This window comes from Emys orbicularis, chromosome 2 (assembly GCF_028017835.1).
Source record: "Emys orbicularis isolate rEmyOrb1 chromosome 2, rEmyOrb1.hap1, whole genome shotgun sequence".
NCBI lineage: Eukaryota > Metazoa > Chordata > Testudines > Emydidae > Emys > Emys orbicularis.
The window spans coordinates 206,064,810-206,089,832 of NC_088684.1; the positions used below are offsets into that span (position 1 = coordinate 206,064,810).

Genomic DNA, 25,023 nt, shown 5'->3' on the forward strand with positions numbered 1-25,023 from the left:
AGACGTGCCAGAGGCAGCAAATTATATTCTCCACTAGTCCCTGAAACGCATTATTTAAAAAACAGAAAACACGGAAGTTAAAAATGTATTTAAATACAACTGAGGCAAAAAAACCTGTTTAAAAATGGGTCTAGGCTAGTTAGAGCTCATTCTGTTTACATGAGCATAGAGAAAGCAGGGAACTATACTTGTCCTGATTCTCTACCACTTTGCTCCTTGTGTCGTACGAAGGAGGTGTACAGTGCCAGCAAATGAGCTCTGCATTCACTTTGCACATACATAAATGACTATGAAAGGTGCAAGGCAATGGAAAATCAGCTGAGCTGCTGCATTTTAAAGGGTTTTCCATTTATTGCCCCCTGTGTGTTTGTTTAGGTACCTTTTAAAAATGCCAAACATCCGGTTTGGTAGAACATTTCCCACTAAAATGAAAACAAGCTGTAGGTGCGCCCCACACTGAAAGAAATCCAGAGAATGTCTTTATTTAGATGCCTAGTTCCAGCACCCCACGTTTGAAAATATTGTCCTTCGGCTGTTCAGTGATCCAACAATTCTATGTCTAGTCAAGTATCTTAACATAACAGGGCTTTCAGAAGCAGCACCATCTACAACCTGGATCTGCAGAAACATCTATGTAAAGTGTCTTAGGCCTGGTCCCCACTAACCCCCCACTTCGGACTAAGGTACGCAAATTCAGCTACGTTAATAACGTAGCTGAATTCGAAGTACCTTAGTCCGAACTTACCGCGGGTCCAGACGCGGCAGGGAGGCTCCCCCCGTCGATGCCGCGTACTCCTCTCGCCGAGCTGGAGTACCGGCGTCGACGGCGAGCACTTCCGGGATCGATCCGGGATCGATTTATCGCGTCTAAACCAGACGCGATAAATCGATCCCAGAACATCGATTGCCTGCCGCCGGACCCTCCGGTAAGTGTAGACGTACCCTTAGACAAAGAAGAAACACCATTGTAACTGTTAATGTTTTACTTCCTTATATTCTCAGAAGATCTGCGCTCATACATTCATACAGGGTCTTTTGCAATGCCTTTATTTCCCAAAATAACAAGAATCTCTCCATTAACATCTGAAGCATATAATTTCCTCTCAGTAGGAGTACAGTTTGCTGCCCTCCTGCTCTAAATTCAGAAGTATTGATATGTGGTTCAAGCTGTTCCTGAACAATGTTCTCCTGGGTCTAGAAAATAGAACAAGAATCCATCTTGCCTTGCCATGGGAAGTACTTCTGAGTTTCCTTTTAATGATGTAACTTACACTGCCAACTTGTTTACGAAATGTAATTAGTACAAACTGCTTTCTTGGTCATTTCTAGCAGCTTCCCCATCACAAGGGCCGACTTTCAGCCGACCCCAGAGCACCCACAGAATTAGCGCCTATGTTTCCCATTTGTACTGGGCCAATGAAGAGTGTTAAAAGTGGAAGATCAGTTCCTAATGGAGATTGGCGAACCAGTTATTCTGGTGAGATTCTGAAATTACAGTTGCTGCTCTTCACAGAAACAAATTTTACTATTTGGAAAGCAAAGGTGGCACTGGGAGAGTTAAACAAAGCACCAGCCTGTTCATTGTAGGGTAATTTCTATGCCAGTGTTAACTTACAAAGCTACAAATACCACCGCCATGGATCAGCTAGGTGGGAAGGCAATGGAAAGTGTATTTTGGTGAGATAATAAAGACTCTCTTCTTCTGTTTGGTTGTCTTATCATTAGGACTCTCTTCCCCCTGCCATTCTAGGACTCTACCCCTTAACTGTAGTAACTGGCAGCCTTTGTGATATGCAGTTAGCAGTGCATGGCTCTGAGATGTATTTATACATTTTCAGGCCAGATGTTAGATAATATATAAAGGGGTATAAATTACACCTTGAATGGGGGATGTGGGGGTGGATAGATGAGTGTAAGGTCTTATTTTTAATGCTGAGGGGCTAGAAGAACATATGAGTTAGCGCATATATCTGCACGGGGGCTCCTAGTGTAACCTACACATTGTTGTAAGTGCCTCTTCCTGATAGACCCAGCTCTTCTGTCACTTGGACATGGACACTTAAAGCTGTGTGCAGTCACCTAGCCTGTGGCTTGCTGTCTACTGTGGATTGATGGGACTCCAGCCCCTAGAGTCCTTGTGACGTCTTCAGAGCCAGATGCATGCATCGCCCATCTGTTGTCAGTTCTTTAGTGTGCACGCGTACTTCTGTGTACTACAAAGCACAGGTGCAACGAAAGGAGAGGTCAAGTGCCACAGGGTCTACCGCACAGAACTGTTGGCTCATCATTTGTGATTGGGAGCCACAGATGGCAAATCACAGCGCTGTTGGCAGAACTGGAGTTTCTGATTTGAGCTTTTACTGAATGTAAGTATGTATTTATTATTTTGCTAGTGACTGGATTCCTAATCTTTGCGTGCGCCCTTTTTCATGGTAATGACTCCTGTGTTTGACAGAAGTGTGTTTTTGGCAGCATTTGAACTTAGTTTTTAGGAAAGAATAAGTGACAGCTGTAAACCTCCACTGCTTAGTCCTGCTATGAGTGCAGGGGACTGGACTAGATGACTGCTCGAGGTCCCTTGTAGTCCTGTGATTCTATGAGTAATATATACAGGCAGTTGCAGATGCATTCATATAGATCATGAACTGAAACAGCTACTTTAAAAAAAACTTTGTATGAAGAAGAAAAATCAGGCAGCATGAAGATCGTCAGAGTCTTCTGCTATTATATGACATGTAGTTTTAGGGATTAGGGAGGGAGTAGATGCTTGTGTGGTTAAGAAATGTGAGTGGTAGTCCGGATTCAGTGCCTGGCTCTGCCAGACTTCCTATGTAATCTAGTCAAGTCGCTTGTCTGTTCCTCAGTATCCTAAACTATAAAATAGGAATAATACTTTTTCTATGGTGTCAGGCTATTCATGAATATTTGTAAAGCATGTTGGATCCTTGGATGTAAGGTACTATAAATATGCAAAGGATTATCATAGCTATGCCCTTCCTGATCTTAGAGTGACAGTGCTGTTTTGTTGTTTGTGTGCGTTTGGGCTGGAGCTCTGGCCTTGAACCCACCCTCCACCCTAAGCTTCCGAGTTCAAGTCTGAATGTCTACACATCTATTTTTAGCACCGTAGCGTTAGCCTGTAGACCCAGCCTCTGAGACTTGCTGCAGACTTGCTGCGACTTGCCAGAGCTCACAAGGAACTGAATCCAGAGCTCCCAAATCCCAGGACAAATTGCTCTATTTTTTTCAAGCTGTCCTACTTTTCTTCCCTGATGTTATTTTTGCTCTTGATACATTGATGCTCAGGGGGGAGTGGAAGGGGAAGGAGTTTTATCAAACCTTATCCCTCCCTTTCCTTCAGGAGAAAGCTGGATATAATCCATTGCTTGCTTTTTTTTTTTAAGTCTGTCATTTAAGAAAAGATTCATCTCCTATACAGAGCCATTAGCCTCTTGGTTGGATTTTTGGGAAGCAAGGCAATAGTCACTTTAGATACCTTGATTATTTGTTCTGGGATTGAGGCTAAATTAACAAGAGCCATGGCAATAAGTTAAAACTTTTTCACTTTGCTATGCCTTGTTGGGACATATATTTTCCTGCATTTTTTCTATCCATATGTTAATGAGTTTCAAGAGTTTAGGTGTGTCCTGAGTGACTGATCTAAAGAAGAGCTCTGGGTAGCTTGAAAGCTTGTCTCTCTCACCCACATAAGTTGGTCCAATAAAAGATATTACCTCAACCACCTTGTTTCTGTAACTTGTTGGGGGGGAAAGATAACGTGATCCAAAGATGTTCTCTTCACTAAATGATACAGAAAATGCATAATTGCTTATGGGCTGAGTTCTTCTACCATATTCTATCCCTTCATAACTGAAGAAGTTGGCAGTGTGAGAGAGGGACCTTTCCAAAATGATGATGGGTGATCACTCATTACCGAGTATGATCATCTTCCATGGGAGTTATGGGTCCTCAGGTGGCTAATAAGGCCACTCCTTGAACCACAAGTTCTATTGCAATGAGGGCAGATGTTTTCAGGCTCAGCAGGAGGCTGTTGACCATGACTGGAAGCCAGTCTCTCCTTCCTTCTGCACCTCTTGTCCTCTTCAGCTTGTCGGCGAGCAAGTTCAAAATACAGGGGACCATCACTTAGGACTTCACTCCATTTTAAGCGATCCTGGGCAAGTGTCTCCCAAGTGTCAATGTCAATAGTACACTTTTTTAGGTTGTCCTTCTTCAGTAAGTCCTTATAATGCTTCCATTGTCCACCCATGTTATGGTACCCTTCTTTCAGCTGAGAGAACAGGACCTGTTTTGAGAGGTGATGGTCTGGCATCCGGACAATGTGACCAGTCCAGCGGAATTGCTGATGGATGATCATTGCCTCGATACTGGTGGTCTTTGCCTCTTCCAGGACACTAATATTAGTGCGCCTGTCTTCCCATTTGATCTTCAGAATCTTACGAAGGCAGCGTTGATGGTACCTCTCAAGGACTTTCAAGTGGTGTCTATAGGTTGTCCAAGTTTCGGACCCATACAACAGTGTTGGGAGAATAACAGCTTGATAAACAAGAAGCTTGGTGTCTGTTTGAATGTTGTGATCTTCAAAAACCTGTGCCATAAACGAGAAAAAGCTACACTGGCACAGCTCAGGTGATGTTGAATTTCTTGGATGAAAGATGACTTCCAAGGTACAGGAAATGATTGACATTCTCCAGTGCCACTCCATTGATTTTGATAGATGGGGCATTTGGAGCTCATTTGGAGAGGGCTGATAGAGCACTTTAGTCTTCTTGATATTAAGAGTGCGACCAAGACATGCGTAAGCATTGGCAAACACATTCAAGATAGTTTGAAGATCTTTCTCAGAGTGGGCAAAGATTGCGTTGTCATCAGCAGACTGAAGTTCCACAATAGATGTTTTGGAGATCTTACTCTTGGCTTTCAGCCTGCTAAGCCGGAACAGCTTTCCATCCATTCTGTAAATGATTTCAAGGCCAGCTGTAAACTTCCCAGCAACGAAGTAAAGAATGACGGCGATACAAACCGCAAACATGGTTGGAGCGATGATACAGTCCTGTTTTACTCCTGTTTGTACTTTGAAAGGTTTGCTCTGGGAGCCAGTGCTGCTCAGAACAGTCGCTTTCATGTTATCATGAAGCAATTTTAGGACATTGATGTATTTATCAGGACATCCAATCTTAGAAAGTACAGTCCAGAGGGCAGGGCCGGCTCCAGCATTTCTGCCGCCCTAAGCAAAAAAAAAAAAAAAAAAAAAGCCGCGATCGATGGCGGCAGTTCAGCGGCAGGTCCTTTGCTCCTAGAGGGAGGGAGGGACCTGCTGTCCCGAATTGCCGCAGGTGCCGCCCCTCTCCTTTGGCCGCCCCAAGCACCTGCTTGTTAAGCTGGTGCCTGGAGCCGGCCCTGCCAGAGGGCATGGCGATTCACTGAATCAAAGGCTTTAGTTAAATCAATAAAAGCCATGTACAGTGGTTGGTTTTGCTCCCGACACTTTTCTTGCAGCTGCCATGCTGTGAAGATCATATCCACAGTTCCACGATATGGTCGGAAACTGCTCTGTGACTCTGGTAAAATTTCTTCTGGCAGGGTCAGAAGGCGAATTGCAAGGATCCGTGCCAGAACTTTGCCTGCAATGGCTAAGAGGAGATACCCAGTGAAATGAGGGATGCCCTGATTGTCACCCTCTTCAAGAAAGGGGATAAAGCAGATTGTGGAAATTTTCGGGGTATCTCCTCCTTTATCCAGATTTTAAGGATAAGCAGGTAAATCTGCCAAATTAGCTCTGGTCCACCGTCTTTAAAGATTTCAGCGGGATCCCATCTAGACTCGCTGCCTTGTTGTTCTTCATCTGAGATAGAGATGGAGCTAATTTCCAAAATATCTTCCCTACTAATTATGAAGCCATCTCATAGGATTCAGTACTTAATTTGAAATTTAAAGTGATTCAAGACAAAGATTTGAACTAAATCTTTGATTAGAAGAATGATCCCAATAATATTACATTTGGTAAAGGGAGAGTCACACCTGAGACCTGAATGTTAACTCTTATTTTATAGTAATTAATTTAATGCAGAATTATTTCATTGATACAACATGGCCATTGAGTTACACTATCTTTTGTAGCAAAATGTTTTTACAGCACTTGTCACCAACAAAATGAAACTTGTATGGTGCTGTTCAGGAGAAGTGGTAAATCGATGTTCCTGATTCTGTATTGTATTTCTGTACGTGGTCATGGCTCTGATTTTCAGGAAGCATGCTAGTAGCACCATTGAAGTCAATGAGACTATGGTTATCTACACTGCAATCACAGGGAGTAATTGCAGCATGTGTAGACATACTCAAGCTAGCTCAAGTACTGGAGCGGTGAAGCTGCAGCAGCATGTGCTTCAGTGGAGGCTAGACACCTGAGTAATTACCTGGGCTTCAGGGTGGGCTTCTACAGCCTGCACTGGTTCCACAGCTAGCTAGATTAAAACTAGCTCCGCTAAGTCTACGAGGCTGCAATCACACCTGTAAATGCAGTGTAAACATACCCTATGCCCAAAGTTAGGCATGTGCTAAAGTGACTTTCTGAACTGAGGCCTATGAAAACAGAAGTTCTCAAAGCTCTTCTGATAGTATTTCTGGCTCCACACAAAGCAAAAAAAAAAAAAAAAAATCACAATAAAGCAAGATTTCCAGTTCAGCTTTCCAGGAGTAAGTTTTGAATAATATAGCTAAGATTTTGTATAAGCTTCTGAACTTTTGGACACTTATGTGAACCTTAATAGGTTCTGTAATCACTAGTATCTAGAGCTGGTTGAATGATAGACAAATAACGTGCTATTTGTCAGCTATGTTTTAGAGATGGAAAATTAGATGAATAATTTATCTGACAAATAGCATCATTTGTCCAGCTCTGCTATTGACACAAAGAGACACATTTGTCAACTATCAGAGCAGCGGAATAAGAAAAGAGCTCCCAAGAGCTCTCATTTGGTAGGGTTGGGTAAACTAATCTAAATTCATGGAATAATTATTCTCCAGAAACACTGTAATTCATTGACACTTTAAAGCAGCATTGCTGGGATTGTGCTATTGTAAATTGGGCAAGCGCTTTTAAAGAAAAAATATTCAGTATCCGTTTGTGCAAAGACTGCTTTACAAATTGCTTCTCATCATCTGCTCTGATACAAATCAATAGCACCCCATTCAAACTACATTCTCATTGTACTGTCCAAGATTTAATATCTACAGTCCAGTTACAAATAAATGCTAGTATTTAAAAACTGCTTTGCCATGTGAGCTCTGGATTTTCTCTTAGGATACAAGTCTTAATCTTAAAGCTACCTGCACAATATATTGCTAGTCAGCTTCTAGAAGAAGGAAAACTGTAAAATATTTTTATAAATGTAATTACACTATAGCCCTAATTCACTCCTCACCTTAGTTTTACTCTGGTGTAAATTTGTTGATTTCAGTGGAGGTACTCCTGATTTATGAGAGCAGAATCATGTCCTATGTTTGATAACAAATATAAAGAGAACAGGGTACAATAGAGTAAATTACGTATGAGCTTAGTACAGCTCCTCCTTGTTCAATCAGCTGAGGCTTAAGGATTAATACCTCAGTTCAGCACAGCATTTAAGTATATCCTTTACTCTACTCTAACGTCAGAGGGGCTTAAAGTTAAGCATATGCTTTGCTCAATAGGGATGGACTTAAGCATGATATAAAATTATTCTGCTTAACTGCCAGGGGGCAAATTTGTCACATACACATGGGAGAAAGAAGAAGGACAAAATGCAGGGTCAGCTATAGGTAGTCAGGAAGTTCCTTCAAGAGGAAATGTAGCCAAACTCCAAACCTGGAGACAATGGACCTTTCTGTGCCTGCGTCCTGTAGATAGCTAACCGCTTAGTTTGCAAAATAAGCAAGGAGGAGGGGGCAAATAGATGAACAATAAGGGGTCATAAGAGGGGCAGATACATGTAGCTTGCTAATTATGTATGGTAATGATGGCAAATTTTGGCCAATCATAGAGCGATAGCTTATCATAAGCAACTGCATATAATGCTTTGGTGTAAGTGTTTTCTTTGTTCTTGCTGACTTATGAGCTCGAACCCAATTGCAATTGAAATAAACGGATCGCCCCTCCCGGGGCTCCTTGCTTGATTAGCTGTGTCCGTCTCTCCTTATTCCTCAGCTGGAACGGACAGAAATTTCTATGACAAGCACATGTTTAAAGTTTTGCTGAAGGAATACCCATCTGAGTAGTTCCATTTTAAGTCGACAGGACCTCAGACATGTATAAACTTTGGACCATCTTTAAGTAGCTTGTTCAAGTGGGGCCTCGGAGAGGTCCAGTTTGAGTCTCATTTCTATGAATTTGCAAGTCCCCAAGCAACGTGAACCACTGGATTTTGGGGGGCGGGTGGAGGAAGTGCTCTAATTAGTTTATTCCCACTCTTGTGTCTGGTATAGCAGCTCACTGTCAGGCACAACATCGCTCATTAACTAGCCAGGTACGAAGGATGACACACGTTGTTGTTTCTATTCCCTGTGTTCATTTTATTTTTTTGCTCAGATAATTAAAGGACACATTCTCCTAACCATGCACCCAGCCACAGTTGAGGATAAAAAAATAAAGCTTGGAAATAACTGCAATAGTAAAGCAAAATCCACTTTCCACCTCCACAGGAGCACAAACAATAAATATTTTAAGAATCCAGAAACGGAACAAAGTAGTAATGTTGACTAAGCAGAAACCTCTTTTGCTAGAAGATTAGCAATTCAGGTTCTATCTTACAGGATCTGAATGTGTACCACCTACTGGCATGTCTCAAAATGATGTGATGAGCCATTGTTTTTCATAATACACTGAATACCATTCATAGTCTGGTATAAGCGCATGTTGACCACAGCTGAGTTTTTATGTGCCCTGATATCTTCTTTAAAAAAACCCAACAGCATCAAAGTTAAATGCCTACATTAATTAATGCCATTTCTTCACTCCAAAATAATCACAGGGACTCAATCCAGGGTCTGGATGTGAATAAATTAAACTTAAAGATCTGGCTCCTGCATCATAAAATGAAAGTCAACTCTAGTCTAAAGGACTAGACTGTTCCTAGCTTATGACAGTTTGCTTTAAATTGCAGACCTGAGTTCCAGCTGTGTTTGCAAAGAGTACTGCTGCAATGTAAGGGGAAACAAGCGGTTGAATGTATGTGAGCACTTATAGGGTTTGATTTTGAAAAGTTAGCTTGAGGGTTAATGTTAGGAATGGGCAAACCTTTGAAGGATCAGAGATTGTGTGCACCACACCCTCCTGACTGCAAGAGGGTTTGAGTCTAAACTTAACCTCTTGAATTTTAATCTTTACTCTACTCTCTTTGCAGCGAAGAATAAGACATCCTTTTCCTCTGAAACAATAAGCTAACTTCAGCTGCTTAGCTTCTAACCCTTGTCCCCTTCTAATGTGTTCACAGCTAATATTATTGTCTGGCTACTGAATTCTCTTCTGACACCTATGAACACTTTCACCAGTCACCTCTGGCCCTTACCCTGTCCTGTCTCAAACGACAATGCTATTCTCTATCTATGGAGCACATCCCTTTTCTAAAAGTGAGCTGATGAGAAACCTTGTTCTTTTCCCTGTACCCCTTCTGATCCCTTGCATCGACCTACAGAGTTAGGTCGATGCAAGGCAGCTTACATTGACTTCAGTGTCGACACTAAAATTTCACCCCCACTGATGAAACTTGCCCACTACACTGACTTAATTCCACCGCCACAAGAGGCATAGAGTTTGTTGATGTAATTAGGTCAACACAGTGTCAGCGTAGATACCGAGTTACTTACATCAGCTGCTGCTGGCTTTCAGAAGCCATCCCACAATGCCCCACACTGACAGTTCAATAGGTGGAAGGACACACATCGCCGATACAAAGAGCAAAGTGTAGACACGCACAAGCAGCATAATTACTATGGAATCTGTATGCCAAAGTAAGTTATGTCACTTCCATTTTGTAGTGTAGACATACCCTAACTTTCATCCACAACATTCCAAAGATACACCCTTTTGTCTCTCCACACTGTCAAAGCTCTTGTTTGTGCCTTTGTCTTGTACCGCAACTTCTGTAATCTCCACCTCTCAGGCCCAGGTTCCTCCAGTTTTCCCCTCCTTAAGTCCAGTCAAGATGCTGCCATTGGAACTATCATCCTGGCTCATTGCTCCAGTCAGGTCACCCACCTATTTGCATCCTTTCACTAGCTCCTCCTTTTCTACTGCATCAAACAGGAAGTTTGTCTTTAGGATAACACCCTTCATCTAGTGTTCCTAAGGGGCTTCATATTGTATTACAGTGCTGATGCCTGCCTTTGCTCTGACAACAATGCCAGCCTTCCTGTGCTGCCCCTTACAGGTGAGGGCCATCACCTTCTCCTCCTTTAAATCTCTCCTGCAGATGTTCCTTTGCCAAGATGTCTACAAGACACTGCTATCCCATAATGAGTAGTCAGGTAATAAACAGAGACTATCAATTGATTTTGCAAAGCATGCTTCACTGACTTTTGCCCCATCCTCCCTCCTCCCATCCTGCCACTCCTTTGTCTGTTTTTTTCCACCTGGTGTGTCTTAACCCTAGAGGTTGAGCTCTGTGGGGCATGAACTCTCTCTCCTGCTCATTTGTACAATGCCTAGCACAACAGGTCTCAAGCCTTGATTGGGGCATCTCAGCCAGTGCTTAATTTGTGCCGGGGCGTGACAGTTCATAGCTCCAGCACCTCTTTCATTACAAATGAAGCACTGATCTCAGCACTACTATAAATACAGTATCCTCTTATCCATGGGTGCCAGGTAAAAGAGGCCCCAACTAGAGGCGTGTCGGCCACTGCTCTGCCTGTGCTGCTCCTCTTCCTGCCCTGCCTCTTCCCCCCCCAAGACCCTGCCCTCACTCCCCCTCCCCCAAGGCTCCCACCGTGGGTAGCGGGGTAGGACCTCAGGGGAGGAGGCTGAGCAGGGGCGGGCCTCAGGGCACAGCAGGGGGCATGGCCTCCCACTTCTAGGGAGCTTCCAGCGCTTGCTCCCAGCCTCCCCAAATGCAGGAGTCACACGCCGCCCATGCTCTTATCTCCTTGAAAGAAGAGGCTTTCTAATGAAAAATGCTGCTGACGCATCCTTAAAAAGAGTGATAAGCAAAATCTTTCATTATGTATGAAATTAACAGCAGTAATAATCTGTCAGTATTGTACAAAGGAACTACCACAAACATTTGCTTCCTTAGCTTGTAAAAATCCTTGGCCCAGCTTGTCTACAGAGTTACGGACTGGCCCCTTTGCACCACTCAGCTATCTAATCTAGATATCTAATCTAAGCGAGAGAAGGGAACTCCCTGCTGGTACAAGTGTTCCCATTTCCAAACCTGAAGAGTTCCTGGCAGATGGGATGTGTTCTGGAGGCATGGCATGGTGGAGCAGAGCTGCGCAACATCTGTCCTTCATTGGCATAAGGTGCATTAAGAATGTTACACCAGTGGTGCAACTTAGAGCTGCTGCTGGGCTGCTCTAAATCACATGCAGGATGGGCCGGCCCTCAGAATCAGGGAGCAGTAATGAGCTCTTTGATTCTTCACTCACTTCTGTGCCAAGCAGAGCTCTAGTACAGGAGAGAATCTAGCCCCCTCTACTTCCCCATTGAGCAGGAATTCATTTACTTGTAAAGTGAGGGGGTAAGAGGCTGAGGAAGCTGTGCAGTTACTTTTCTAGTTTAAACAAAAACTGCATCTCCGAATCCTAAGGATGGCTGCAAAGTCATTGGGCAGGGGAACATATGAGTTTGTTCTTTATCGGAAATGTTTTGTTGTTCCTGAAACATATGCTGCATATGATGATAAATATAGCGCAAACGTCAACTTGCATCATTTTGTAGAAGGGATTATTGGGAGGACTTTTTTATGGGTTCTGGTTCTATTCTCACTGGAGGTTTTTTTTTTTTTTTTTAAATACCTGCAATCCAGACATTCCGAAGGCCACGGAAGAGTCTTCTTTAGACACAGGTGTGGACCATATCTGCACTTTTCATTGTCATGGTTTGATTTCATTCTTATCTGGCATGCTTACTACTTTACCAAACACTGATTTCCTATCAACTTTCTTTATACATTTAGGGCCTGCTGCAAAGCCCATTGCAGTCACTAGGAGTCTTTAAAACAGTGCCTCCCTCCTCCCATACACATTTTTGTGACAAAACAGAACCCCTGATTTTGCAGATAGGAAGCTGTTTTCTTGCAGCAGCGTATGCATGCATTTAGGGATATTAGTCTTTTAAAAGGTTTTAGCAGAAGAGCACTGGAGCCTCATTCTAATCCAGTGTAATATAAACAGGTCTGTGATGACACCTGGGAACTGGGAAGTGGCACAAATTTAGACTCCCAGATAAGCCTCCATTAAGCTGTCAAATTGGCACCTGTGTCCATCACAGCTAGTGGAGTGTCTTTTTAGATCAAGGACCAAATTCAAGCCTAGTTCAAACAGATATTGCATTGAATTAAATGGAGATGTACCTGCTTACTCCAGGGCTGAATTTGCCCTCAAGAGAAGTCTTTAGTCTACATGGAAACGGAATTATTCACCTTTCATCTTGCATTTTCATATCAAAGTAATGAAAACTGCTGATCTTAACCCTACCCCTCACCCCGGTCCATATCCCCCTTCCCAGACAATACCTGTGATGGCTAACTGTGTTACAAAAAAGGTCATTCGGGATTTCCTCTTCCTCTTCCACGTGGAGAGCAGCACGATGGAGTTTCCAGCAACTGTGACAATAAAGAGAATCCAAAGAGTAACCAGCTGCTCTGTCTGCATGGGGGAGGGAAAAAAAGAAACCAAGTAAATGGATCAGTGGGTGGGTGAAAGTGGCTTGGGTTAAACAAGGTGATGAAGACTTAGCTATAACAAGCAGGCTGGGAATTAATACAATGGGATTTAAATATGAGTTGACAATTGGTTTTTCACTTAATCCAAAAAGTCTATTTTTCATCAGAAAATGTTAAAATGCAGCAGCGTTTTTTTAAAAATGGAACAGTGAAGTCCTGGTTTTAATTTGATAGCAGCTAAGTGTGTGGGGTGGGGGTAATAATTTCACAAAGCCATCAGAAGCACATCATCAAGAATCACTGAAATGGGAAGTAACGTTCAGTTTTCTTATGTTGCTCTAGTGGACCATTCTGTCTGACTGTAGAAAAGAAATTTACAGATGGGCTCCTTGAAGAAACTAGAGGAATAAAATGCTTTGCTTTCTAACCCGAGCAAGTATGGGTCATGCAAGTACATCATAAAAATCAACTCATTATATAAGAGGAGGGCACTAAGACTAAAAAAAGAACATTGCCATATGGTACTAGTCAGTGGAATCTTGCTGTTCAGAGAAATTAATTAATTTTATTATTAATTAATGGAGATATCCTATCTCCTAGAACTGGAAGGGACCTTGAAAGGTCATCAAGTCCAGCCCCCTGCCTTCACTAGCAGGACCAAGTACTGATTTTGCCCCAGATCGCTAAGTGGCCCCCTCAAGGATTGAACTCACAACCCTGGGCTTACCAGGCCAATGCTCAAACCACTGAGCTATCCCTCCCTCCATACATAATGGCAAAATGCCCCTTAGCGGTAGTATGTGTAAAAATAATAGAAATGAAAGAAAGGTTACCCAAACCTTTCAATACCTCAAAGATTGAGCAACAAAAGTGAAGGACGTGTGAGGGAGAGAGAGATGCCTGTGTATGCAACCTGGGGTTTTTTTTAACCCATTTGCTCATGCTGAGATATGGATACAATTTCTGCGTCCACCCCCACTTTTTAGTAAAACTTCTTTCAGTCATTGGGGAGCACAAAGATCATGTTTTTTTCCTTTAATACCCATGCTGCTCAGTTCTTAGTTTTAAGAAGTACTGAACCTGGTGTTTAATGAGATTAAAATGGAGAGCAGACGTAGCATTTACACAATAGTTCATTCACAAAAACCTTGCCACTTATGACGTTGCCCATGACAAGTAGATTGTACTCCAAAGAAGGATCGCGCTGTTCTTTGACAGCTTCTCTTAATACACTGGCTGTTAACTGCAGTCCCATTCATACTAGAGTGAACTTTTCATAGTATATAACTTGTCTGGTCAGGATGTATTGCAGGATCTTAATGAAACAAGTTATTAAAATGTGGTAACAACAAAATATAGTGATCTAATCTTCCCCAGCCTCTCTACTCCCACAATTCCCATTGTTACAAAAGTGTAGCTGGTCCGGATTTTAACCCTAATGATAATGTTAAAATTCAGGCAGTTCCTAGGCCATGGGTGGGCAAACTTTTTGGCCCAAGGGCCACATCGGGGTTGCACACCTGTATGGAGGGCCGGGTAGGGAGGCTGTGCCTCCCCAAACAGCCTGGCCTCTGCCCCCTATCCGCCCCCTCCCACTTCCCATCCCCTGACTTCCCCCCACAGAATCCCCAACCCATCCAACTGCCCCCCCCCCGCTCCTTGTCCCCTGACTGCCCCCTCCTGGGACCCCTGCCCCCTACCCAACCCCCCTGCTCCCTGTCCCCTGACTGCCCTGACCCCTATCCACACCCCCACCCCCTGACAAGCCCCCCAGGACTCCCACCCCCTATCCAACCTCCCTCTGCTCCTCGTCCCCTGATCACCCCCTCCTGGAACCCCCCCACCCCTAACTGCCTCCCGGGACCCCACCCCCTTATCCAACTCCCCCTGCTCCCTGTTCCCTGACCGCCCTCCCACCCCCTATCTACATCCCTGCCCCCTGACAGGCGGCACAGGCCTCCCCGGGACTCTCACTCCCAACCCTCCTTGTTCCCCACCCCTTGACCGCCCTCCAGAACCTCCACCCCATCCAACCGCCCCCTCCTCCCTGACTGCCCCCCAGGATCCCCCGCTCCCTTACTCAACCCCCCCCTCCCCGGTTCCCCTGCCCCTTACCAGCAGCAGGAGCTTGCAGTCGCGACACCCGGCCAGAGCCAGCTGCGCTCCCCATGCTGTTTTTCCCTTCCCCGAGTCACTAGCTGCAACCCCAGAACGTAGGGCACTGGGAGCTGGAAATGAGGTGATGAGCTGCAGATGAACGAAGAGCTGAACTTGTAGACACCTCTGGTGAGCTAGAGGAGCTGCTGGAGGGTAGGGTCTGCTCATTGCCTAGCCTGCTGGGTGGAGATGGGGTACACAAGGCTGCTGCTAGTGTTAGTGGCTCTCCTGAATTGCTTGGTGGGGATGGGGACAGGAGAAGGTCTGCAGAAAAATTTCCTTAAGCAGCACAAAACAGAGGGGAAACATCTCTCTGACATACCTCTCTGCAACACAGCTGAGCAGGGAGGAGCCAAGTGGGAAGTCAAGCCCTGATGACCATAGCCAGGAAATACTCAGCCATGGGAGTGGAGAGAGAAGTTTAGAAGGGAGCAAAGCCAGGTGCATCTCACTCCACTGAGCAGTGCTACGAAAAAGGGAAAGTTTTGCTCCTTCTAAACTTGTGTCTTGGGGTTTGGCTTGCATCTTCTGTGTCTGAACTGGTTCACTATTCACTAGATAGGACACAATAATCATAGGACTGGAGGGGACCTTGAGAGGTCTTCTAGTCCAGTCAGTGGCGCCAGAACCGGGGGGGGCCAGGGTGCTCCCACTTTTTGCCAAGGCTGACCCTGCCCCCTTCCCCTCCGCTCCCCCTGAGGCCCCACCCCCCAGCCAGGCCAGCATGGAGCCCAGCTGGGGAGGGGAGCCTGGGCCCGGGGCTGAGAGCAGCTCCCGGCCCATATCCCCGCCCCCCAAGCTCTTCACCCAGCCCAAGGCAGGTGGAGGGTCCACGACTCCGGGCCAGTTCCCCACAACTGCCTGCATGGCTCTCCCTGACCCGGCTCCAGATGGGAGGCGGGGGCGCTTCGGAGCCGCAGCCCGGTTATGGTAAGAGCAGCGCCGCGGTCAGCTTTGGGGAGCCACTGACCCTCCACCTGGACTGGGGGCCTGGAGACATGGGCCAGGGGCTGCTCTTGGCACCCTACCCCCACCCAGGTTCCCCGGTCCTTCTCCAGCGTCTGGCTCGGCAGGGCTCGGAGCCTCTGGGGGGAAGGGATGGGGCTTCTGGGGGCAGAGCCCCAGGGGATGGGAGCCTCTGGCCCCCCCACCTTTGGGAAGGTTCCGGTGACCCTGAGTCCAGTTCCCTGCTTTTTAATTCCCTAGTTACAATTTGTTTTCTTTACGGCTTGCCATGATGTTTGTTGCTGAAAAGTGACCTTTACATATTAGCTCACATTTGTCACTGAGGGCAAGAGATTGACACAAGGGATGAGTTCAGGATAGTGTTTCTTGCTGGGAAGTGATGTGAACTATGAATGAGACCATCTGCGGTCTTCCTTTCAGTGGTGCAAGTCAGGAATATTTCCTCAGAAATCAATGACTTTATGCTGGTGACGGTGAGAGCAGAATCGGGGCCTTTGTCACTAAAATCTTCTTGAGGTTTTGCCGGAAGAAATAAACGTGGATTTTAAGATAGCATGGCCCATTCATCTGGAGTACAAAGCACATTCAGCGTAAGAAGAACCAATACCATATAAATCCTATCTTGCTTAATTAGGGAGCAATACCTGACTGCATGTAATTCAGTATTCTATGGAAATGGACAACAGAACTACCCACACACAGATAACTCAGTTAAATGAAAGATGAATACAAAAGGGAATAGTTTCCTGACATTAAGATTACTCAAAGGAATCAAATCAAGAAATAAGGCTTCCATTCTTCAGTCCAGCAGGGATTTACATCACTGAGAGAAAACAGAAGAGGTGCACTAATATGAATTAAGGATCAACAATGACCTGTTTTAATTATCATAGCCTTTGCAGGCTGACTTCAGCCTTCATTCAAAACTGCACCCTACTGACATCAATGCGATCCAGGGCAGCATCTGGCTCTATGCTTACCATGCTAATGATGTATAAACATAGATTATTTAATTTTCATTTAATTTACTTGTTTGCTTTTTAACAAAAATACTTGTACAGCAACTTCCAGCTAAGATTCTGAAAATTATTCACACATCACTTACAATGGTCTCCATTAAAAAGTAATTATTTCCCAACAGATGTCAATTACTACTTATTCTTTAAAAAAAGGGGGGGGGAGGAGCAGGAGATGGGTTGTCTCCCATACCACAGCATGGCAACTCTTGGCAAATGGTAATTTTGTAAATGGTGACTGCTGTAATTAATCAGCACAACATCACTTTGAGGTAGGTATGTATTCTCAGCCACTGCTTACAGATGGGTACACAGTTTAATTAAGTGACATGGCCATGGTCACAAAACCAATCAGTGGTAGAGCTGAGCATGGCAGTCAGGAGCTCACGGATGTTTGTAATCTATTGTAACTACTACTGCTCTATGATATGACTGGAGTTGGAATGTGGCAGTATTTGTCACCTGAAGCTGATATGAATATTTTGCTAATTTACTTTACGATTAAGAACAACCTTTGCCCATGAGCCAAATTAGAAAATTGCATCGGAAACAAGAGGAACGCTGAAATTGGCCTTCTCCTGCATTTTGTATTCAGACAAAACTCCATTTGACTTCAGGGAGTTTTGACTGGATGAAGACTGCAGGACCAAGCCCCACATGGATCATTGTGGCTATTTTGGAAGTACGTTAGCTCTTCCACTGTACAGCATTTGAATCTGCTCGGTGTGTTTTACAAGGGAGCGTAGGTATCATTATCCCCATTTTATACCTGGGGGCACAGAAGTGAAGCGACTTGCCCAGGGACCCACATCAGGTCAGTGACAGAGCTGGGAATAGAAGCCAGGGCTCCTGACTGCTAGTCCAATGACCCACCCATTGGACCAGGGTGCCTCTCAAAAGAAAAATGCATAACTTGATTACTCTGAGTACTTTTGGAAGCTGTAAGGCTGGTATTTGCCTTTTGGTGATGCTCTAATTAAAATGAATGGCCTTCGCTCTAGTTGCCCCCAGCATGGTCTAGACAAAGGCAGTACATATACTGTGTGAGAGCTGCTGCTTTTTCTCCACTAACAACTAAAACAGCATCTGGCATTTTGTCTCACATGGCAGGATGTGATTGGAATAGAAAGACAGACATTTCTATCAATAATAGATGTCAACAATGTCATTTTCACAATACCTAGCTCAGAAGTGCCACTCTGCTATGTTTGGGTAGGAGATGGACAGTAAATGGGGACAGCCTTACTCCAGCTGGATGATTTACTCACCCCCACCCCTCCACACAGGCACCCTTCAGGAAAAGGATAACATCCGAAGAAGTGGGATGTAGCCCACGAAAGCTTATGCTCAAATAAATTTGTTAGTCTCTAGGTGCCACAAGTACTCCTGTTCTTTTTGTTACATTTCTGAATGTCAGCAACTAAGCAGCATTTCTTTTTCCTTCTTTACCTTTTCATGTAGTGAGTGTTCAAGGAATAATTACATAATTTCTGCATTTATAGAAAATTAGCTAATAGAGATATACTGGATCAGTCAATGGTCCATCTTATAGTTATGTTACCGATGTGTGAGTAAGTGTAAGCAGGTCTAAAGTGTGTAGATTAGTATAAAGGAATCTAGCCCACATGTCACAACTGCATTTAATCTGTAATGAAATTGTCAATCCTGGTTAACAAGTGCCCTCAGAAAAATTCCCTTGTACCTATTGCTCCTGCAGAAGCAATGTATTCACATGTATGCACAAACATACACAGCAGCATACATGGAAATAAAGTATTTCAATGCATCAATACTTTCACTATTACTTAGCACTTTCAAAGTGCTGTATAAACATAAACTAATTTATTCTGACAATGCCCATGAACTAGGTATATATGTCATCACCACCATTCACAGACTGAGAGACCAAGAATCAAAAGTGACTTGACAAAAGCCACACCAAGACTGATGGGCAGAACCAGGATTAGAACTCTGGAGTTCTAGCCCCTGGTCCAGGGTTCTGTCCATGAGATAACACAGCCTCCCAAATGTGCTTCCCCCACTTTTTTTCAGGGACACAGGTAGTACATTGATGTTGTTTCTGGGCACACCCATTGCACCCTAGTTTGACATTTTAGCACTTCACTGAAATTTGTTCCTGAATCGAATTGTTTAATTTTCTTTCCCCAGCAGGTCACTCATTGTTTTTGATGTGGTTCCTTACCATAAAAGGATTGGGCCTATTAATGTATAACTCATGCTAGTAATGTTCTATTACCATTATAATAATTGAGGGGTTTATCAAATACTTAGGGGACTCTTTCTTTGTCGTCTCTTGATGTTGATGCATGTTTCAGGAGAGTTACATCGATATTAAGAATTGGATGATGAATAAACCATATCAATAAACCACAAATGATTCAGTGATTCATCTAAATTCATAATTCAAAAACCAAAATCTGTGCCCAATCCTGCCCATCCCACTGTTGAAGCAGTTCTCACTAATTGACTCGGATTAGCTCCTTTTCAAGGAAGTGAAGCATATTCCTGCCCACATAGATGATATAAATAACTTAGCAGAATCATAGTAACAATGATAGAACAAACATAATGCCACCTAGCTCTTACAGAACATCTCACCCAGAGATCTCAAAGTACTTTATAAAGGAGGTCTGTATCATTACCCCCATTTTACAGATGGAGAAACTGAGGCACAGAGAGGTGAAGTGACTTGCCCAAAGTCACCCCACAAACCAGGGTCCGAACCAGGAATTGAACCTGTGTCTCCCAAGTCCCAATCCAGTTCCCTATGTATACTATTTTGTTTCATTTATAGCACCTGGAAATGATTTGCATATTCCATTGTTTATTCTGATTTTGAAACAACCCCTATGTGACACATGGCCAGAAATCACCCTGCAGGATAAATGACCCAAATTCAACCTTTAGGGACATACTGGTAGATAATGTTTGTGTTTACATATACATTGTTAGAAGTTAACAATGTAATCAAATAGTACCTGTCTATGCTGTATTCTGTTAATTCAGAGCTCAAAATGAGATCTTAAGATTTAAATGAACTGTAAATAGAGTGAGATCACTGTATTGATCTCTTTGAAATGTATAGCAAATCACTTGCAAATGGTGGAAAACAGGCAATTGTTTTACGTTAATCAGTGTAGCTAATCACTGGTGATGCTTAGGAAATAGGTCTACTTCAAAGTCTCAATGATTGCCTATTGTTCACCAAAGGACTCTGAGCTATTAAGAGAAAACCTGAAACTGTATAAAAAACCCCTTGGGTCCTGATCCTTTTTATCTCAGATCTGATTGATGCTTTATGCCAAGGAAGCTTGAGTCATAAGACTGAGATCTCCAGTCCCACCTGGATCACCCTGGATATGAACATTGGACTATAACCTATGGACTAATTCTGAAAGAACTTTTTGCAACTACAAAGCTCGCCATCTCTATGAAACTAATCTCAAAACTGCACTCATGTCTGTATGTATATTGGTCTTTAACCAATGCTCTTTCTTTTTTAATAAATTTTAGTTTAATGAATGAGAATTGGCCATAAGCGTGTATTTGGGTAAGATCAGAAATACTCATTAACCTGGGAGGTAATGTGTCTGATCCTTTGGGATTGGTAGAACTTTCTTATAGGATGAATACGATTTTCAGTAATCCTCATCATATTTGACTTGGGTGTCTAAGTGGAAGCCCAAGGCTGGGTTGCTTTAAGGGAACTGTGTTTTGGCTTCTGGATAACCAGTAAGGTACTATAGCTGTTTTGTGCTGACTTGGTAAATCTAAGTATTGGAATATCCACAAGCTTTGGAGATTGTCTGTGCCATTCTTTACAGTTTGTCCTAATTGAGTAACCTCAGTGTGGCTCCCCTGGGACCCCGGTCACACCATACAAAACATTTTTTTCTGCTTATATATCGTACTTAAGTAACCTATGCATGTTTGCATTTGCATCGTGGGAAATTATACAAATACGTGGTAAGTGCCATGCACCCTTTTCCTTGCAGGGGAAAGAATTAAGACAAAACTTTTTTATAGTTCCAAGTAGTTCTGGAGTAGTCTGGTTTGAAGGCAATGTATTAGGCTAGCTGCTAAGAGCTGAAGCCCAGATTCTCACAAGTTATTGAGGTACCTAAGTAAGTGCCATTGTAATCAATGTGAGTTAAGCTCCTAAATATCTTTGAGGATCTGGGCCTAAATGTCACCTGAAGGAGATCTGTTCTCTTCTAGTAGTTTGTCTGGGGGAAAGACAGGGTGGTTTCTTGTCCTCCACTTAGAATCTGTAATTAGTAACCTGGATGAGGAAAAGTCAGCATGGTTACATAGTTCAGGGCATGTCCCATTGCTGTGTTCCCTGCCCCACCATGATTCTGTATATTATCCAAATGGAACCCCCAGACAATCTATGGCATGTAACGGCCAATTCAAACTTTGCATGTTAAGTTCCACTTTGGACTTCCTGAGATATGAGGAGTGGATATAAAGCAGAGAAGGGACTATAGGTGAGGTGAACTAGTGAATCCTGTCACTACACTTTTCCCTGCACTGATCATTGCATAGTATTAAAGTTTAACCAGGGACTGGTGCTGTTGAATTACTGATTATTAAATTCATACTAAACGTAAATAATCAGGCTCTGTGGAAGAAGCAGGGTGACAAAGAAGAAAGGAACCTGAATAGATGTCACAATTGGGCTTTCATGGATATTTTTACCTGTACAACTGCAAGACTTAAGCGTAGCAGTGATGTGACTATGCTGAGAATGGGCCTCCATGTATATTTTGAGACGTATTGGCCCATCTTACCCACAGACTCCACTGTAGGATCTTCCGCACTGAATGAGCAGATGGATTCAACACCTTTCAGAAAAACAAAGACAAGGGTCATGATGTCTGTATCCAGGATGGATATTTTATAAGGAAGTTTTAGCGGGCAAGTTCTCTGCTGCTATTCACTGCTAGTGCAGCTAGTCTTGAGGACTATAAAGGAAGATGCTTGTTACTTTGAGTAGGAGAGATGCTTTGTCAACCAGAAAAATGAAAAAGGAGAATTAGGGTGAAATCCTGGCCCCACTGATGTCAATGGCAAAACTCCCCTGAATTCAATGGGGCTCGGATTTTGCCCTTAAAGGTCTAAAGCATAATTGTCTTATGTGGAAGAAATTCAAATACTGCTGAACAAGGGAGCAGGGAGGCATTCAGTGACTCTTCTGTACAGTTATGATGCCAGTGTCCTTACTTCCACTACTGGACACAGCACTCCAGAGAAAATATGCCAGTTTGGCCATTGATATAATGTCTCCTGAGACAGGTGTGTAAGAACACTTTGCACTTATCCAGTGTCTTTCCTCTGGGTCTCTCTTAGTGGGGGAAATGATGTGCAGAATGACCTGGCAAAGGTCACAGGCACAGGCAGTTACCGGGTAAGGAATAGAACGTCGGCCTCCTGAATCTCAATCCTCTGCTCTAACCTGCCTCCTTCATATCACCTTATGACCAGGAATCTCATTTTTACAAACCATTAAGTCTCAGTTCGCCTTACATCAGTATTTACCATACCTATTTATAGCTAATCAAAGGAAGAGGTCAAAGGACTAGAGCTGGTTGGAAGTTTTCCAACAGAAGGTTTTTCTGATGGACGAGGCCACTTGGATGAAATTTAAATGGTCTGCAAGACTGTGACTGTTTTGATGAAATTCCAGTGCAAACCTGCCTGGTTTCCTGCCCACTCGCCGGCCAGACTCTTGAGCAGCCCACCTGGTAGACTGATAGTGAGCCTGGGCTCCTGGCTGCAAGGCAGCCTACCAGGATGTACAGGAAGGATGCAGTCCAATCTCTTGTACACTAGTGGAAATTTAGAATAATTCCACTGACTTCACTGGAGTTACACCAGCTCTACACTGGTCTGTCAGCGATCAGAATCTGTCCCTGAACATATCCATCTATATCTCATTCATCATCATCTAAACGAGTACCTCAATCTACTTGTCTGAATTCATGACGGCACAGAGATCACTTTCAAAGGTAGAAATACCCTGTCTTCCACAATACTGCATATATTTCTACTTACATATTTTATACTGGGAACTTGACTGATACCACATATCTACCGTAACAGAAGCATGGCATGTATGCAGCCTGAACTTAAGTGTATAAGGATGACAGCAGCCAAAGCAATCTAAATTAAGGATGTCATTCATTATTTCACACTGCGCAACCTGTTCCCTACATTCACATGGTACAGAGCTGGAAAAAACAGAGCTGCACTTGACAAAATGCATTCATTCTTATGAGCTCCTTCTCAACATCCCTTTCACTGCCATGCTTTTCCTCTCCTAGAGAGCCCCCAAAAGTCAGCCAGCACCACTCCTGATTAGAAACAACTTTACTTGTCTGTGTACAACATGTTGCTGGGGCTGATAGACAATGGATATCAAACCCTGCAGATTCAGGTGATAGTTGCAATACAGAGTTTAGCTAAGAGACTTAATTCCAATAAAAAGCTACTGAGATGAAAAAAAATCTGTATAATGACATAGCAATCATAGGAATGCAGCACCATGCTATCATGCATGATTAAAGATCTTTTAGGGCTTCAATTACATCGGGCCCCTCAATAACTGCCTGATACAGGAAATAGTCCTTACAAAGACAATCACAAATTTTAGGCATAAACTCATAGTATGAAGCTTTTAATAAATAATCTGAGTCACACACACACCCCCACCACCAAGCTACTGAAAATTCAGAGAGCTGCAAGCAGGTGAGAACAGTAAAGCATGCTGTCTGTACCTTAAAGGAATAGTAGAAGGATCCCCAGTCCTCGTCTTCCACTACTTCAGTGAAAGTCATTGTTTCTGTGCAAGTTACAAGTGTAAAATCCAGCCTCTCTCTGCTTCCATTTAAGCTGCTGCTGGCTTCTGTGAAACTGGCTGGCATTGCTAGGTTTTGTTCTGGTTAAGTTGTTGCTGCTGTGACAGAGAGTTAAACACAGCCAAGCTCTCCTCAGAAGAGCACAGCAAAAACTACAGCTTCACTGCTCCACCACTGGCTACACGAGGCATGAGGCTTCCGTGCAGCTGAGTGATTAAAATCCAAGCTGGACACTTTCCCCCAAACTGTCCATATTGACAGAATTCTGATGACAGCTGGCCATACACTCCTTCCAGTAGCAGCAGCAGCAGCCAGTAATGTACCTAGTGCACGTGGCATCATCTTGAAGCCTTGCTAATGCTTGCTTGTCCTACAGCCAAAGTTTCTAACCCTAGGAGTTAGGATTACCTGGAAAAATGTTAAGTGCCATATGATGTTATAGTCCAGCACCTTGGTTAGTCCACTCTGCATCTTAGCTCCTTAGCTTTAGCACAGCCCAGTCAGTTTTTTTACATGGACTGATTGTGTTTTAGTCACCCCTCTTGGATTATATAGCCATTGGAGAGGGGCACCCAGTTCCATAGCACATAGGCTGAGGAATGACAGAGCACTGGTAACTGACATGCAGATTGTGAGAAATGTTGTACACAAAGTGAAGACTGATGGCCAAATCAGCAGAGAGTCAAAGGACGTTTAAATTGGCCCATTTAGACTGCAGGGCCAGGTTCTTATGTTACATTGGTGGTAGTCTGGATTAAATTTCACTGTCGTCAGTGGCGATACTCCAGAATCACAGCATGTAATTGAGGAGATTCTGCACCCCTCCCCACACTTGAACTAAAATCTGATCTCATTTATAACACAATACATTCAAAGTAACTACCTGCTTCAGTGGCATTACTTTGCCTTCACACTGATGTAACTGAGAGCAGAATTTCGCCTATTTCAGAGTCAAACACTCACATGCCAATATGTAATTTCCCCTTTGTTACATAATCACTGATTCCAACCCTGGATTTTCAACAGTCTAGCAAAAGAAAAAAAAAATCTATTTTCCATATATTTCTGTTTGGTCCCAAATTGAGTCCCTTGATTTCCCAAGGGGAGCAGGATTCTATTTCCAAC

At 43.5% G+C, this 25,023-nt stretch overlaps 1 protein-coding gene across 3 annotated transcripts in view; it reads right to left on the minus strand.

The window, feature by feature from the left end:
* The window catches only part of NPSR1 (neuropeptide S receptor 1), a 101,018-nt gene extending 77,054 nt beyond the window's left edge, over nucleotides 1–23,964 (minus strand). For all 3 annotated transcript variants that reach the window (XM_065399408.1, XM_065399411.1, XM_065399410.1), the window contains exons 1-2: nucleotides 23,818–23,964; nucleotides 12,729–12,861 (exon numbers count right to left, since the gene is read on the minus strand). In XM_065399408.1, coding sequence (XP_065255480.1) covers nucleotides 12,729–12,861; nucleotides 23,818–23,964 — 280 coding nt within the window. The remainder of the gene's footprint in view (nucleotides 1–12,728; nucleotides 12,862–23,817) is intronic.
* Between the last annotated feature and the right edge of the window lie 1,059 nt (nucleotides 23,965–25,023).